The sequence below is a fragment of the Ochlerotatus camptorhynchus genome, unplaced genomic scaffold (assembly GCF_037179485.1).
Source record: "Ochlerotatus camptorhynchus isolate MF236.1 unplaced genomic scaffold, CSIRO-AGI_Acam_v1.1 ptg000590l, whole genome shotgun sequence".
Taxonomy (NCBI): Eukaryota; Metazoa; Arthropoda; class Insecta; order Diptera; family Culicidae; genus Ochlerotatus; species Ochlerotatus camptorhynchus.
Window position 1 is genome coordinate 1 of NW_027041070.1, and position 16,619 is coordinate 16,619.

Genomic DNA, 16,619 nt, shown 5'->3' on the forward strand with positions numbered 1-16,619 from the left:
AACTTTATTTTAACAAACTCTTATCTTAATTTTAGCTCTCATTTAATTTTAGCTTAACTTTAACATAACTTTTACTTTAACATAACTTTAACTTTAACATAACTTTAACTTTAAAATAACTTTAACTTTAACTTCAAAATAACTTTAACTTTAACATCACTTTTAAACTTAATGAATGATTCAAAAAAACTTAACATTATCATAAAATCAACTTAACTTTAACTTTATAATAACTTTAATTTTAACATAACTTATACTTTAGTTTGAATAAACCTTAACATAACATAATTGAACTAAACATGAACTTAAATTGTGCTCAACTTTAACTCAATTTTAACTTAACTTGAACGTTACTTTAATTTTAAATTAATTATAACTTAACATTATCATAACTTTAAATTTAACATAACTTTAACCTAACTTTAACTTAACTTTAACTAAACTGCAACATAACCTTAACTTAATCTTTACTTAACTTGAAATTTTAACTTAAATTTAACATAAATTTAACTTAACTTTAACCTAACATATACTTAACATATCTTTAACTTAACTTTAGCTCTAACTAAACTTTAACATAACCTCAACGTAATTTTAACTTAAATTTAACATAACTTTAACCTAACATTAACTGAAGCTTAACTTAACTTAAGCATAAACATAACTCTAACTTAATTTTAACATAACTTAATTTTAACTTCGCATTCACATAGCTTAAACTTAACTTTAACTTTAACATAACATAACTTTAAATTAACTTTAACTTATCTTTAAGATAACTTTAACATAACGTTAACATAACTTAACTTTAACTTAACTTGAACATAACTTTAACTTTAACACAACTTTAATTTTAAATTAATGATAACTTAACATTATCATAACTTTAACTTAACTTTAACATAAATTTAATTTAAATTTAACGTTAACATAACTTATACCTAAATTTGAATAAACTTCTACTTAACATAATTTTAACTTACCGTTAACTTAAAATTAACTTAAATTTTACTTAACTTTAACTTAACGTTAACTTAACTTCAACATAACTTTAACTTAACTTTATCTTACACATAACTTTAACTTTACTTTATCTTAACTTAAACATAACTTTAACTTAACTTAAACATAACCTTAACTTAACTCTAACTTACCTTTAACGTAACTTTAACTAAATTTTAACTTTTACTTTAACATAAGTTTATCTTACCATCAACATAACTTTTACTTTAACATAATTTTAACTTAAATTTAGTTGTTACATACTAAATTTAACTTAACTTTAAATTTTACTTAACTATAATAAAACTTTAACTTAAACATAAACATCGGGATCCGGCATCGGAATGCGTTACATCAGTAAGGATGCTTAACTCAGCCGGATTCCTCCTGCGGATCAATTTTGGAAAATAGTTACATCAAAATTGATCCGTTGGAGGAATCCGGATGAGTTAATCATCCTTGTTGATGCTTTGCATCAGTCAATTAAATCCGCCGGATTCCTCCAGCGGATCAATTTTTGGAAAAAAAAATACATCAAAATTGATCCGCTGGAGGAATCCGGATGAGTTAAACATCCTTACAATAAGGATGCTTAACTCAGCCAGATTCCTCCAGCGGATCAATTTAAAAAAAAAATAATTACACTTAATAACAAATTGTTCAATACTTACCTCTATTCCCGAACACCTCCGGAATTATTGGAAGCAGCCGGCTGAAAAAAAAAACAATTACAAAATAATCAAAATTTTGGATCTGTTTGTTAGAATTTGTAATTATTTTTCAAAATTGATCCGCTGGAGGAATCCGGATGAGTTAAACATCCTTGTTAATGCGTTGCATCAGCAAGGATGCTTAACTCAGCCGGATTCCTCCAGCGGATCAATTTTGGAAAATAGTTACATCAAAATTGATCCGTTGGAGGAATCCGGATGAGTTAATCATCCTTGTTGATGCTTTGCATCAGTCAATGAAATCCGTCGGATTCCTCCAGCGGATCAATTTTTGGAAAAAAGTTACATCAAAATTGATCCGCTGGAGGAATCCTGATGAGTTAAACATCCTTTTTGATGCGTTGCATCAGTAAGGATGCTTAACTCAGTCAGATTCCTCCAGCGGATCAATTTTTAAAAATAATTACACTTAATAAAAACTGTTTAACACCTACCTCTATTCAATTTCCGTACACGTCCCAATCCGGAATTATTGGAAGCAGCCGGCTGAAAAAAAAATACAAATTAATCAAAATTTTGGATGTTTGTTAGAATTTGCCATTATTTTTCAAAATTGATCCGCTGGAGGAATCCTGATGAGTTAAACATCCTTACAATAAGGATGCTTAACTCAGTCAGATTCCTCCAGCGGATCAATTAAAAAAAAATTACACTTAATAACAAACTGTTCAATACTTACCTCAGCTTACCTCTATTCAATTTCCGAACACCTCCGGAATTATTGGAAGCAGCCGGCTGAAAAAAAAAACAATTACAAAATAATCAAAATTTTGGAAACAGATCCAATTATTAGAATTTGTAATTATTTTTCAAAATTGATCCGCTGGAGGAATCCGGATGAGTTAAACATCCTTGTTGATGCGTTGCATCAGCAAGGATGCTTATCTCAACCGGATCAATTTTTGAAAATAATTACATCAAAATTGACCCGCTTGAGAAATCCGGATGAGAAATTACAAATAATAACACTAAATATAACAAATATTTGAATACTTACTGTTAAAGTTGCTACTTTCCTTCGCGGCTCGGGTGAAGGAATTTGCGGTGCGCTCCGTGCACTCAGCCATCTTGTCTAGTTTGTTTATAAACAAACCAGACAAGATGGCTGAGCGAACGACAAAAAAAAAAAACACCAATTTAAAAACGTCAGTCTTTAAGGCTGTGTTCCATTGACGAGTGCACGGATGGATTTGAGTTCACTCACTCGACAAAAAGTGACACAACAGCGGGGCCCTGTTTACTAAAAATGAACACATATATGTTCATTTTCAGTAAACAGGGCCCTGCTGTTGTGTCACTTTTTGTCGAGTGAGTGAACTCAAATTCATCGGTGCACTCGTCAATTTGGCGAATTTTCACTTAAACTTGACAGATGGAAAATTTCCAAATTAACCTGCTATTCCAGCAGACTTATATCTGACAGACAAGGAATCAATTTTGACACACACCTTCTCGAAAATTGGCCGATCAACAACAGAGGGATTTTCGAACATTATAATTTAGTTTCGAAGTGTCAAATTTAAGTGAAAATTCACCAAATGGACCACAGCCTAAGTCGCCCAATGTCAAATGACGTCACTTTGTCGCCGGCAATTCGTGTGTAAAGTGTGTAAAGCCCTACAGTAAAAGTATGGACGTCTGTCAAAAGTTGTTCCAATCGAACCGTCAAAATGCACCGCTTTGCTCGATTGGAACAGCTTTTTTCAGTTTTGTGGTGTCAGTCGTCCATACTTTTACTGTAGGGCTTTATTCGTACACGGTAAGAAAAAAGTACCCAACGGCCAGTTCACTTTTACCTACTTTTGACTAGTTTGTCTCCTTTTCTCCTTCTAATGTTGTCAAAAACGGAGGAGCAAAACCACCCAACAGGGGTAGTAAGTGTATTCGTATACACGGATGCGGTATACACGCTAACTTGAAAGTACTCATTAATGAGTAAAAAAGACCCATTTTGAAGAAAAGTGGTTTAACTCATTGATGATTAAACAATTTTACCCATTAATGAGTATCTGTTACCCATTAATGATTAACAATTACTCATTAATGGGTAACAGATACTCATTAATGGGTAAAAAATTTACTCATTTAATGAGTTAAGCCACTTTTCTTCAAAATGGGTCTTTTTCAACCATTAATAGGTACTTTCAAGTTAGCGTGTACAGCACACTATAGCCGACGTTATGTTTAACGTACAGAACAAGAGTAAAATCGGTTTTCAATTGAAACGATAATAATCAATTAAAACACTAATTAACTCTTGCACTGTAACGTCACCAGGGCATTGTTTTACATACAAATAAACATTGCCCACAGGGCATGCCAAAACTTCTTTCAGTGATTTGAGGCTATGTCAGTCGTCCAAGAGTTAATGGTGGTATGCTCTACCTTGTAATCGCAATGTGCTATTTTATATGATTGCGTCGAGGATCGCGCATTGGGCACATTTATGACATTATGAATGCGGAAACACTAATAAAAGTGCGGTTTTACGTTAAATTGTTGTTGTGTCTTCATCGCACATATTCCTTGGTGAATGAAGAATAAGTGCGCAGAAGGCGTCAAGACGATACAACAACGTCTAAGTGCACTTTTATTAGCGTTTCCACTCTTCTAAAGAGTTCAATTTTATTTGCAATTGATAATGTCACAAAACTATGCATAGGAGGCATCACTGCACTGCAAGCCACTTTTTATTGTTGTGTCATATTATGTATTCTAATGTTTTATGCGTGCAACAATTTACATCGTGATGAAGTTTGATTCTAATGTAACGTTTGGTTCTGTTGTCATTTGATGTATTCTGATGTTTTATGCGTGCAACAAATTACATCGTAATGAAGTTTGATTCTAATGTAACGTTAGGTTCTGTTGTCATTGGATGTATTCTGATGTTTTATGCGTGCAACAAATTACATCGTGATGAAGTTTGATTTTAATGTAACGTTTGGTTCTGTTGTCATTTGATGTATTCTGATGTTTTATGCGTGCCACAAATTACATCGTAATGAAGTTTGATTCTAATGTAACGTTAGGTTCTGTTGTCATTGGATGTATTCTGATGTTTTATGCGTGCAACAAATTACATCGTGATGAAGTTTGATTCTAATGTAACGTTTGGTTCTGTTGTCATTTGATGTATTCTGATGTTTTATGCGTGCAACAAATTACATCGTAATGAAGTTTGATTCTAATGTAACGTTAGGTTCTGTTGTCATTGGATGTATTCTGATGTTTTATGCGTGCAACAAATTACATCGTGATGAAGTTTGATTTTAATGTAACGTTTGGTTCTGTTGTCATTTGATGTATTCTGATGTTTTATGCGTGCAACAAATTACATCGTAATGAAGTTTGATTCTAATGTAACGTTAGGTTCTGTTGTCATTGGATGTATTCTGATGTTTTATGCGTGCAACAAATTACATCGTGATGAAGTTTGATTCTAATGTAACGTTAGGTTCTGTTGTCATTGGATGTATTCTGATGTTTTATGCGTGCAACATATTACATCGTGATGAAGTTTGATTCTAATGTAACGTTAGGTTCTGTTGTCGTTGGATGTATTCTGATGTCAAATTTTACATCGTCAAGACGTTTGATTCTGATGTAACGTTTGAGGCTAATGTATTTTTATGTACTTGGACGTCACACTGAAGTCTGAATACATTAAGGGTACAGCAATATACGTTAAAATTTAATGTATTGAAGATGTCTGCTGATGTTTCCTACATTACAATTTCTATTCGGGTTCCGCACCATCCGTCCTTATGGCATCCGGAAAGCCACATCTCCTAGATTTCCGCTGAATAAGTTTATTGCGAGGTTTATTGTAGAAGTGAATTACACTTCCTTGGAATTGAAACCTTCGATGCTCTCCTGGTTAAGGCTTATTATTAAGGCTGGACATGACGAACCAACATATTCGCTTTGTGTTAACCTCGGAATCGCTTTAAATATTGTTTGGGAAATTGTTTGTAATAAATTCATATGTTTTATTTTAAGATTATTTTACACGAAATGTGAAAAATAAGTTACGTTTTTGAAGTACATCGTTTTATTTGGTATTTCAATGGTTTGAAATTAATTATTACTACACAACAGATTAATATCTGCTTTCTTATTCTTACTGGTTTCAATGCCTAAAAGTTAGAAAATCAAGTTGATTTCACGTAAATCTTTCGGCTACTATCAGGATACTCATTCAACTCCCTCACCAGTCCGTCGTAACTCATCTTTACCGATGTCATTTTCTCAAAACGCGGCACGATACGGCCACCAGTGGCAATTGAAATCAGTTCAATTTCGAATCAGTTATGCTTCATTGTGTTTCTATTGCTCTCTGATAGATAACGAGCGTAGTCCTAGTATCCTAGTCAATAATAACAAACTCATGCAGCTTGCGGTAATTATTATTAATGGCAGTTCAGACTGGTAGGTTAGGAAGGCCAGTTTGAAATCTGGTTGCGAGTCTGGACGACAACGGCATCATTAACCTCTAGTTAAGCAATGGAATTCAAAAGTTTGATATCAGCCAGGTCGAAATCAAATAATTCTCATCGGAGAAATTCTCGATCCAACAGCAGTCTCTGCTCCAACTGGTTCGCTGAAAGAAAATTGTGTTTTGATGATCTATTTCATAAGTAGAATTAAAGTACTTACTCATAAACATGATTACACTGCTTCATTTCATTTAAGCACATTAAAGTAATACATTGACGGAATATACAACAACAAATAACAGCATTAGAATGCGGTTACTACGATTAAAAAAAATCGAAAACTTAAAATACTTAAGAATACTTATCAGATACTTGGAAATACTTAATTAATACTAGAGCTATAGTTTAGAGTGGGATGCTAGGGGAAGTACAACTTGATCTGAAGTAATATTTGATGTAAAAATTGCTCAAATTGGTAGATATTATAATTTTTAGTATAAATAATAATGATATTAACTGTCAAGCGGCAAGCTTCAAAGTAAAAAAAAAAAAATAACAGTGTAACTTTAACGCAGACACTCAATGACGTTGCACCGTTGTTGTTTATGTTTACTGCAGCTTTCTGTTTGTCTTAATTTTTGCCTAGATTTTCGTTTTCGATAGCTCTGATCGATTTCGTCTTCGGCTATTCAAAACTGTATTAGTTGTACTAGTCTACGTTGGTTGACGAAATAAATAAATAAAATGAAAAAAAAAATAAAATAAGATAAAAACGGTACTGGACATTCCCCCAGCAACAAATCTCTCCAAGTTGCATTCTCATGGCAAATCGAGCGTAATACGACCACGGGACCATCACTCTGGGCATCCGTTAACAGGGGCGGCATTGTCAATCGATTCCCGTTCCATAAGAGAACAGCACATTGGTTCACAGACGATGAAGAATTTGTGGAAATTAATTCCTAGGAATGGAAGTGCGGCCGATTATGTGCACTGAGAACAGCTACCAAAAAATGCCGAATTTATGAGAACGAGGAGCGGATTTTGGTGGCGGTGGCCAACAAGATCACAAAGGAATGACTTGCCTCTCGTGTGAAATACATTTTTGATTAAACGAATGTCAAATGTACACTTAAAACAAAAATAGTCAAAAACAAACAAAAAACAACTGTCAGACTAAGTATAAGATTCGCAAATATCACACATATTAAAATATTTAATATTTCCACCATCGGTATTGATACTGATACTTGGAGCTGTCCTTCCCCTAGGTGGGATGCCCCTAGGGGAGCAAGCTTGTTTTCCGCGAGAAGCCTGAGAGATGTCGTTACAGCAATATTGAAATTTCCTATGTTTTGAGATACTATGTTTTCAAGAAAAACTTATTCAAAGAGTTACGTCTGTTTGTCTGTGATGAAACTGTCGAAACATCAACCTTAGTAGGCGGATAATGTAAATCATCGAGCGTGCACTCGAAAAAGTGTTTTTATTTGATATTAATAATGCCAAAACTCGGTTGCTGAAACAAGAACGTAGTCAAACTTTATAAGCGTCAAGTGAGCTTTGTGGGCAGGTGCACTCCCATCACCATGTATACACGCTTATTCTGGTCAACTCAAAATTGAGTCGAATGTACTCATCTCAGCGGCAAGTATGGCTACTCAAAATTGAGTAGCCTTATGTTGACTCACTTTTGAGTAAACTACGTTCTCACGTAGACTGAGTCAAATCCACTCGCCGGTATTTTCAGTTGCGAGGAGGGTTTTTATTTTGATTTTCATTCAAGGAAATGTAAATTGCCTGTTCCGGATTCATTCTACCGGAGCAAAAAACGGTTCAACCTCTATAGTTCAACACCGTTTCCCTAAGCAATTCGTACTTACCTGAAGGCATTCCAGCCGGTTTTGAGTAACATTTTCTATGAGCTTTCCTCCGACATGACTGGCATTTTTTCCAAGTCCAGGATTTTGCTGACTGAGTGGCTTTTACTCAGTTTGACATTTCTCGTTTACTCAATTTTTGACAACTCGATACATCGGACGAAAGTGAGTACGATCGACTCACCTGGTGAGTAAGCAGAAGTTAGCGTGTACGTTATTTCTGGAGCAGAGGAGAAGGAGCTATCACTGAGGCAAAAGAACGTAAGAATTCCATAAGAACCACTTATGAATTTTAGCCACAAGGAATCGGTATGAATTTCATTGATTTGCCTTATGAAAAATAATATCGACAAAAAAAATAATGAAACTGAGCGACTGAAACCGAACCATGGACTTTGAGATTACGAGTCCTGTGTCTGGACCACTCGTCTGTCAACGCTTGGGAAAATGAAATGACTAATGGCGTAGAAGAGCTACCTCATGTAAGACGAAAATTTTTCATAAGTCGTGCTTATGAAATTCATATGTGTCGTTCATAATTCGAGCCTTATGAAATTCTTAAGTCTATTTGCCTCAGTGTATAAGAGTTCATTTGACAGCATGTATACACAATTTCGTGAGCTGTTTCAGCAAAACAATTTGAAACTTCGGAAGATTTTCAAGATGTTTTCTAGCTCACTTGAAAAATAAAATCGGCTGAGTTCGCAGTACTCAGGTAAAAACGTTATCCGAGGGTCCAATCAAATATTACGTAACACGCAGGGGGTGGGAAGTAGCTTGTATCATGTTGTTCACTCAGAATAATTTTCACGTCAATACTACGTGAAAACATACGTAGATGTTTTCCATCGTACTTTTCACATAAGAGCTACGTGATTCTCATGTAGTAGCACTCATTTCATGAAGGTTAACCGTGAAAGGATTATCACATAGAAGTTACGTGATTTGGTCGGTAACATTCATTGGAGGATTCTTGTATCAATATTTTGACAAATTTGCGAGGCAAATATTTCCTTAATATGTAGATAAAATCTTAACTGTATTCATAGTAATAAAATATAATAATATTCCTTTAATTTATTCATACATTCTAAATATACCACATTTTTTTTTTAATATTCGATACGCAGCACAAACAATCTGGACGATCATTGGGATATGCCGAGGTACTTTTTTCCTTAGAGGAAAAAACTGCTGGTCAGCTTGATATCATTCTGTTGAGCACGATGCAACAGTCAGTTTGTTTTTGTCAAAGAGAAAAAAAATAATCCATAATTTTATACTTACATCTTGCCACTATCTTTCAAAAATACCGAACAAAGGATATCGTGATGCCGCCATGATTTGCAACGCTCTGAGTGTACCTACATACCACTCTTTTTTTAGATGTGGAAATCACATAAGCTTTACGTGAAACGCACATAGACTCAGTGTTAAAAAGTGAGAGCTTACGTGATTTTTCACGTAGCTTCAAAGTGTAGATTATTTTGATTATCCTTTTTCAATCACGCACGAAGAAAGATACCATAACCGAACGATAAATCAAATGATAAAAGTATTCCATAAATGGTTTGGATGATACCTTGATCACGTCGTTAAGTAAAATAACCATATTTTTTAAGGTTTGTCTTCGTATCACCTGATGTGCATTTATTTCTTATGAAACAAAGAATAACTGTGGTGATGACACCTATATGATTTATCATTACAGCGCTCTTTTAAAAGCGTTTCCGCTCATACACGCATATCCTGGAGTAAGCCTAGTTGTCAGATTGAAAATTGGATTAGAACCAGAAGGTCCCGAAGAAACGTGCTCAACTGTTTTGGCTCAGTTCTGGTACTCTCTTCGGTGCAAAGCTAATCGATTCACCCCTCGAAACATAGCTAAATCCACTAACCCCTCATTTTATCTATCAAACTTTCATAGCGAATCAAAACAAACAAAGTGTAGTACTAGAATTTCGTCTAGAATGGGGTACGTTAATCTATATGCTTGGGACCAATAGGCTAGTCAAGTAGTGAGCCAATTTATCGATAGTTTCGTATTGGTTGTTGATATTACCGTTTTCAGTAGTGTTATACCCCGTTATACCCCGTTCACATTACAGCGTATATCACGTAATATACGCTGTCTTGCAATGAGCACTCATACATCTAGTTTTCACTGGAAATCCTATGTATGAGTGCTCATTGCAAGACAGCCTATATTACGTGATATACGCTGTAATGTGAACGGGGTATTAACATTAATCATAATCAGCAATGTTATAGCAACAATCAATACGAAACTAAAGATTTTAAATTGGCTCACTACTTGACTAGCCTATTGGTCCCAAGCAAATCGACTAACGTACCCCATTATAGTATAAATTCCAGTACTACACTGTCTACACTATGTTTGTTTTGATTCGCTATGAAAGTTTTACAGATAAAATGAGGGATTAGTGGATTTTCCTATGTTTCGAGGGGTGAATCGATTAGCTTGGGACCAAAGATAGTACCAGAGCTGAGCCAAAAAGTTGAGCTCGTTTCTTCGGGACCTTCTGGTCTTAGAGTTACCTCTATGGTTATAGGCTGTCTTGCAATGAGCACTCATACATAAGATTTCCAGTGAAAACTAGATGTATGAGTGCTCATTGCAAGACAGCGTATATCACGTGATATACGCTGTAATGTGAACGGGGTATTATTGAAAATAGCTGAATGTTCTGTATTTTTTGTGGTTTACAGTTCGAAAATTGAAAAAAAAAAATACCGAACAGGGAAGCCTTGATTAAGTGTGTAGGCATCTTGGTGTCATTAGTGACAACTGTCAAACTTGCCGTTTCCGTTCCACATCCGCCCACATTGCGTTTGGGCGTTTGAAAATAGCATTATACGATCTAAAGATGGCATTCTATGAACTGTTTACAGAATTTGATTTGCCTTAATAAGATACTACATTTTTCTTAGCGAACATCCTAATTCGACCTAAAGATGAACCAACATTACTCTGGTGAATTTATGCCACATTTTTTTCATTCTAAGGCTCTGAACCATTTGGTGGATTATTTTAACTTTTGGTTAAAATTTGACAGATGAAAAGTTATCGATTAACCCTGCTATCCGAGCATGGTTGTTTCTGACAGACAAGAAGTTAAATTTTGACAACCGTGGCTCGAAAACCGGTCGATCGACAGCACGGGGATTTTCGAACATAGAAAATAACTTTCGAAATGTCACTTTTAACCACGAGTTAAATTTAACTCGCCAAATGGGACACAGTATAAGAACTTGGATATCGAAAAGCTCAATGCGGCTCAGTTAGCTTGATTATTATAGGGTAAGTTTGCCAGTTTTGGCACTAGTGTTCGAGTTTTTGCCCTAGAGCCCAAATCAAATATGAAATAATTTTTCATGGTTTTATTTGCGTAGATATATGGCAAAATATATGTATGTATGGATATTTTGTAAAAAATTAAACAATGTGAAATTTAAGATAGGGCCAACCCTAGATCTCTAGGGTCAAAAACTGCCACATTTACCCTAATATTAAACATTCAACTGTTATTCGTTGTTTGTTTTATAACGCTAAGTTTCTTATAATTATAGAGAAAATTAAATTTTATAAAAATTGGCTGCATCAAACCGATGAAAATGGAAACTTATTTGGAACCTACATAGATTTTGACGACAAAGTGACGAATGAAGTGTATTGCAACATTTGCAACCGGGAATTTTGGTTTGAAACCCTGTCGATTTATCTCCACACAAAATCTACGAAACACCGTCAGCTATCGTAGATCATAAAAGATTATAATAGATGGCTTTTGATGACATCAGATCCTATCAGCTAGGGACATAACGTTTATGTGGGCAGTATAAATCTGTAAATTTCAGACATTGCTTGCTTCTCCACAGCAAACAACAAGTAGTAGTTTCAGCTACAAGCTTTTACTATTCTTAGGCTGTGAACCATTTGCCGAGTTAAAATTAACTCGTGGTTAAAAGTGACATTTCGAAAGTTATTTTCTATGTTCGAAAATCCCCGTGCTGTCGATCGACCGGTTTTCGAGCCACGGTTGTCAAAATTTAACTTCTTGTTTGTCAGAAATAACCATGCTCAGATAGCAGGGTTAATCGATAACTTTCCATCTGTCAAATTTTAACCAAAAGTTAAAATAATCCACCAAATGGTTCAGAGCCTTAATATCTTGACATGTGAATTTTAGTAGTTTTAAGCGAAAATGGATAGCGGCGCCGGTGGTGTAGTGGTAAGCGTGATTGCCTCTCACCCCAGCAGGCCTGGGTTCAATCCTAGTCGGCGCCGTCGGGATGTTCTGAGGCAATAACATCTCTGATCACGTTTACCTTCGGAAGGGAAGTGAAGCAGTTGGTCACCGGTTCATGAGTTGATGGGTCGATAGGTAGGGTTCAGGTGTGGGAGCTGCCTCCCTGAATTGGTGCTCAGCACGGAAAACAAGATCGACGGAAAACAAATCAACAAATAAAGGAAAAAAGAAAGCGAAAAAGGACGCTATCACCTTTATGGGCGCTGAAAAATTAAGGATGCATTTCTATACATTATTTATTAAAATATATTACAAGAACTCTAGCCTGACCATTGAGGAAGTTTATAATAAAATTATAAATGAGATTCTTCAACATATTAAAGGAACAGGAAATACTTTCGTTAGAATGGATCATCGTTTTATTTAGAATAGTATTGTTAGGAAATTTTCTTACCTCAGTAACAGCGTGAGCAGATGCTAAATTATGCGCGTGATATGTGCATGAAGAAAAAGCATTATCAAAGTCGCTATAACAATAAACTATGCTTAAAGTTTAGCTGCCAGTAGTTAGCAGTTTAATTGATTTTAGGCCTGCTGTTGCGTTGTACTCTCGGATCAACTACGACGCTGGCTATTGCCGGCACAAGGCGCATGTAACAGTAGGTAAAAAGCAGATGGATTGAAAACGTATAGAGATAGTAAATTATTACTCCATAATAACGCGGCGTGTAGTTAATAGCTATCCATTTGATAGTCATCATTATCAGCGTTAGCGGGATACTCCGTTTCCAGTCGAGTGGCGCTGATCTGGAAGACGTCAAATAAGATTAACTAACTAGAATCAACAGAGCAGTTTGCAAAAGCTTACTTCAAAACAGGCCCGACAATGGCGAAGGCAACCAACGATCCGGTGAGGCGTATAATACTGAAAACCAAAGTAGTGCTTGGATCCAAATAAAATGGATCATCGCACCACTTGAAGGCCATTTTTACCGACCATTGAGGGTCGATTCCGAACAGCTTCTGACCCCAGTAGACCAGCAGCAGCACCATGCAGATTAGGCTACAGTATGCCAGTCTCCTTTTTCTGGTCATTTTAGTCAAATATTTCTCAAAACTTAGCGACATGGTCAGCTTGGTCATCGCTACTCCCAATAAAATTCCAATAATGCATTGGTGCAAAAAATGGCACCCGAAATACATACGCGAAATGGAAATTAAAAGCAACGACAGATAGTAGCAGATGCGAAGGGCAATAACGACCGATTTTCCATATTGTAGTCCCGCTTCTTCCAGCACAGAAAATATCACATACAAATAGGTTGTCGAAGTCATCAAGTGACCGGACGGATTTCCCGGACTTGGCTCGCACGTTAGCTCATTCTGATACAACTTTGGACGGTTGAGTGTGGTGAACTCCTTAGTTTCTCGCACCCACCAAAATGGGCGGTCTTCGGCGAGGATCCTAAAATGAGTGATGCTCATAATGTCTACCTTCTATCTATAAAATATTCATTTTAACAACTCACCATTTCAACAGAGTATTGAAATACTCTGTTAGCAGTACACTCAGCAGCAGTCTGGAGTAGATTCGAGTGCTAAGTCCCGCCACCAGTGGAATGACCGTGAGGAACAGAATCTTCGGATCAAAGGCCTTGGTAACGAGGGCCAGGAAATCTTCATATCGAGAAAAACTATAAAGCAAGTGAGAACGAAACACAAACATTCCAACTCCAAAATCAATGCCTGGTATTGCTCATTTGTCCAATCAATTGGCAAGCGTCTCTTACTTACACATCCTGCACGTACAAAATCTGATAAATTTCACGCTTCAAAAGATAACTGTACAATTTCATAACCAGGCCGCAAATGTTTAACCAAAGACCAAATATCGAAAAAAAAAACTGTTTCACTGATTAGTATGAAGGCTCATCACACGGTTTCTATTTTCTGCCCTCAATGCTATTTGATGGTTGCAGACACAGGGCGTGAATTTTTCACTAGCGCAAGCTGAGGGCGATATTTTCCACGGACAGACGTGACGAGAGTGTGAAGGGTAAACGGTGGAACCGGAATGGTGCAAATAATTGAGGATGTGTCAGGATCAGCTGATAGGATCGGGAAAGAAGAAGGACTTTAAAACTCTGTGTGTACGTTATTAAATTGACGGAAAATCGATACCTGATACAGTTTCGGTGCCAGGAGAAAACGCATGCGCCGGAAGCACGTGCTCAAAAGAGGGGATTGTGTTTGTTTTGGCGCGATTTTGACAGGATTTTTTTTCTTCCAACAGTTGATGATGATTTCTGCGACTGGAAAGATCCAGGCTAACCATGCTGACTAGATCAAAGTGAGACTACCGGAGAAGGCTAATCAGGAAATACGGCTCTACACTGTGTACCTATATCAGATTCAAGATTTAGGTTTTGATAAAATGCTTCTTGGATTGTTTTTTAAAACCGCATAAAAATGTTTGAAGTAGGTATTAGTGTTGGTTGCAACCCAAACTGGACTACCCAAAAATATCAAAAAGTATGATAAAAGTGTACCTTTCTATCAAATCGTGTTGGTATCTTCGGAGCACTTATTTCTTGCTTCATATGGAATAAATGGACTGAAGAAACCAAGACGATTCGACGGAAACTCGCACTTTTAACATACTTTTTTTTCTACAATCGTGCTTGCTTCACAGTTTTCCATGCAAAGAGCAGCTTGGATTTATTTTTTATGAGATCATGATCGATCCCTTGCATCGTTTTGCTAGTAATCCTTGATTTTAAACGATCCCACTAAGGTTTTTTGTATATGTTTTGACAGTATTATTTGTTACTGGAGCTGGTGATTAATTGATGTCTAAATATTTGAATTGGAAATACAATTCCAGGTAGAATCTCAAATGGGAAGATAGTTCAAGATGCATTTTAGGTCACAGGTTCTTCATTCTCAACAGCGAGGATGAAATCAGCTGTTCTGCACATAAAATCACTGAATTATGAGCGGAAGTGCTGTGAGGAATATCACCTTGCGTCTTGCCCTGAATGCGTATTTGCCTGTTTAAGCCTACCAAGGATATTGAAGCGTTTTATTGAAGTAGAATGAAATCTACATTCTGATAATTTGAATGTATTTACTGTAATCTTGAATCATCATACAAAGTCTACCACTTTTCTACAGTAGAAATCACTGCCAAAAATGTACTAGCGTGAATGTTATTATATCTTCAGTAATCTCAATCTTTTACCAAAATTCCTCAGCTAAAGGATGAGGAAACTGCAACATTCTGATTTCGACGTAGGACTACGTCTTTCGAGAAGGATTCCAATTCAGGGAATTGCAACGAACATTGGTCAGACTTTAAATGCTAAATGCTTGCCCAATAATCAATGGATTTTGATGATTTGCATGTCGATCGATGTGTATAAGATTTGTGTGGTATGTCACACATTATAATTGTTAAATATTTAAGGAAAAATTGTCATGAAAACTGCAAAAAGTACCAAACATTAAGGTATATTGGGATCCACCATGAATTGTATATGTAAAAGTATGGTATAAGTTGCTTAACGAAATTACGTGGAGTTTAGCTACTAATACTTGCTAACCTGCAAGATACACCCCCTTAAAGATAGTGTTAAAAAATTATTAATGCGGATGTAAATCCTTTAAACGAAGAGTTAGCTATTTGCTTACTTTTGCAAAAATGTGCAACTTACAACTTTGTGCAATTTTGAAAAAAATGTAAAATTCAAACAAAAAAGTTATGGTAAAAAATGGGTTTTAAGGGAGTGCTACCGTTTGTACTCCATTTCACCCTATATCTTCGTCCAGTTGAGAGATACTAAATTGTGTTTTTGGACAAAGTTTCTTAAAATGACTTCATCTACAATGTCTCCATAGACGTTCATCAATTTTAACAAGACGTAAAAAAGTTATCTTTTTTATCTGAGTGTACACGAAACGAAAATCAATTATTTAATTCATGTGTTTCACTTATACATTTTTGCCAAAGCATCAGCCTTATACATTCCATAAGACAAACCACATAGGTCCTATTATAATGCATAAAAGGTATGTGTGACCGGTTATACATTTCATTTGACACATGATCTTTATTAATTTTTTGCAAGGCGTCTGCTTATTAGTTGACTTATACATTTTATGAATAATCAGCAATGGAAATTTGCCAAAAGGTATAAGGAGATTTCTATCCGTGTATATCCTCTTTAAGTAAATTTTTTTACCTCTCAAGTAAAGTACTCAAAAAATTAAGAAACATTCTATAAGAAATCAAGATGC

At 35.6% G+C, this 16,619-nt stretch overlaps 1 protein-coding gene and 1 long non-coding RNA gene across 5 annotated transcripts; both read right to left on the reverse strand.

The window, feature by feature from the left end:
* Nucleotides 1–2,183: 2,183 nt before the first annotated feature.
* On the reverse strand, nucleotides 2,184–2,798 carry LOC135713886 (uncharacterized). Its single transcript, XR_010518788.1, has 3 exons — nucleotides 2,731–2,798; nucleotides 2,413–2,468; nucleotides 2,184–2,219 (listed from the first exon to the last, which is right to left on the reverse strand). It is a non-coding gene; the product is annotated as an uncharacterized LOC135713886 (long non-coding RNA).
* A 9,939-nt stretch (nucleotides 2,799–12,737) lies between these two features.
* LOC135713882 (glucose-6-phosphatase 3-like) lies at nucleotides 12,738–14,481 on the reverse strand. 4 transcript variants are annotated; one of them, XM_065237087.1, is made up of 4 exons: nucleotides 14,118–14,481; nucleotides 13,853–14,017; nucleotides 13,192–13,788; nucleotides 12,738–13,130 (listed from the first exon to the last, which is right to left on the reverse strand). In XM_065237087.1, exons 1-4 carry the CDS (start codon nucleotides 14,177–14,179, stop codon nucleotides 12,899–12,901), a joined length of 1,056 nt encoding a protein of 351 aa, XP_065093159.1. In that variant the 5' UTR covers nucleotides 14,180–14,481; the 3' UTR covers nucleotides 12,738–12,898. The 4 variants fall into 4 exon arrangements, with proteins under 4 accessions (XP_065093159.1, XP_065093160.1, XP_065093162.1 ...); XM_065237088.1 differs by having other exon boundaries at nucleotides 13,853–14,054; XM_065237090.1 differs by having other exon boundaries at nucleotides 14,114–14,481.
* Nucleotides 14,482–16,619: the final 2,138 nt, after the last annotated feature.

Coding starts and splice junctions, on each gene's coding strand:
- LOC135713882 (XM_065237087.1), bottom strand. CDS start 14,179: ATGAAATTGTACAGTTATCTTTTGAAGCGTGAAATTTATCAGATTTTG. Junction 14,018..14,117: donor ATTTTGTACGTGCAGGATGT/GTAAGTAAGAGA, acceptor CTTGCTTTATAG/TTTTTCTCGATATGAAGATT. Junction 13,131..13,191: donor ATTGTCGGGCCTGTTTTGAA/GTAAGCTTTTGC, acceptor GACGTCTTCCAG/ATCAGCGCCACTCGACTGGA.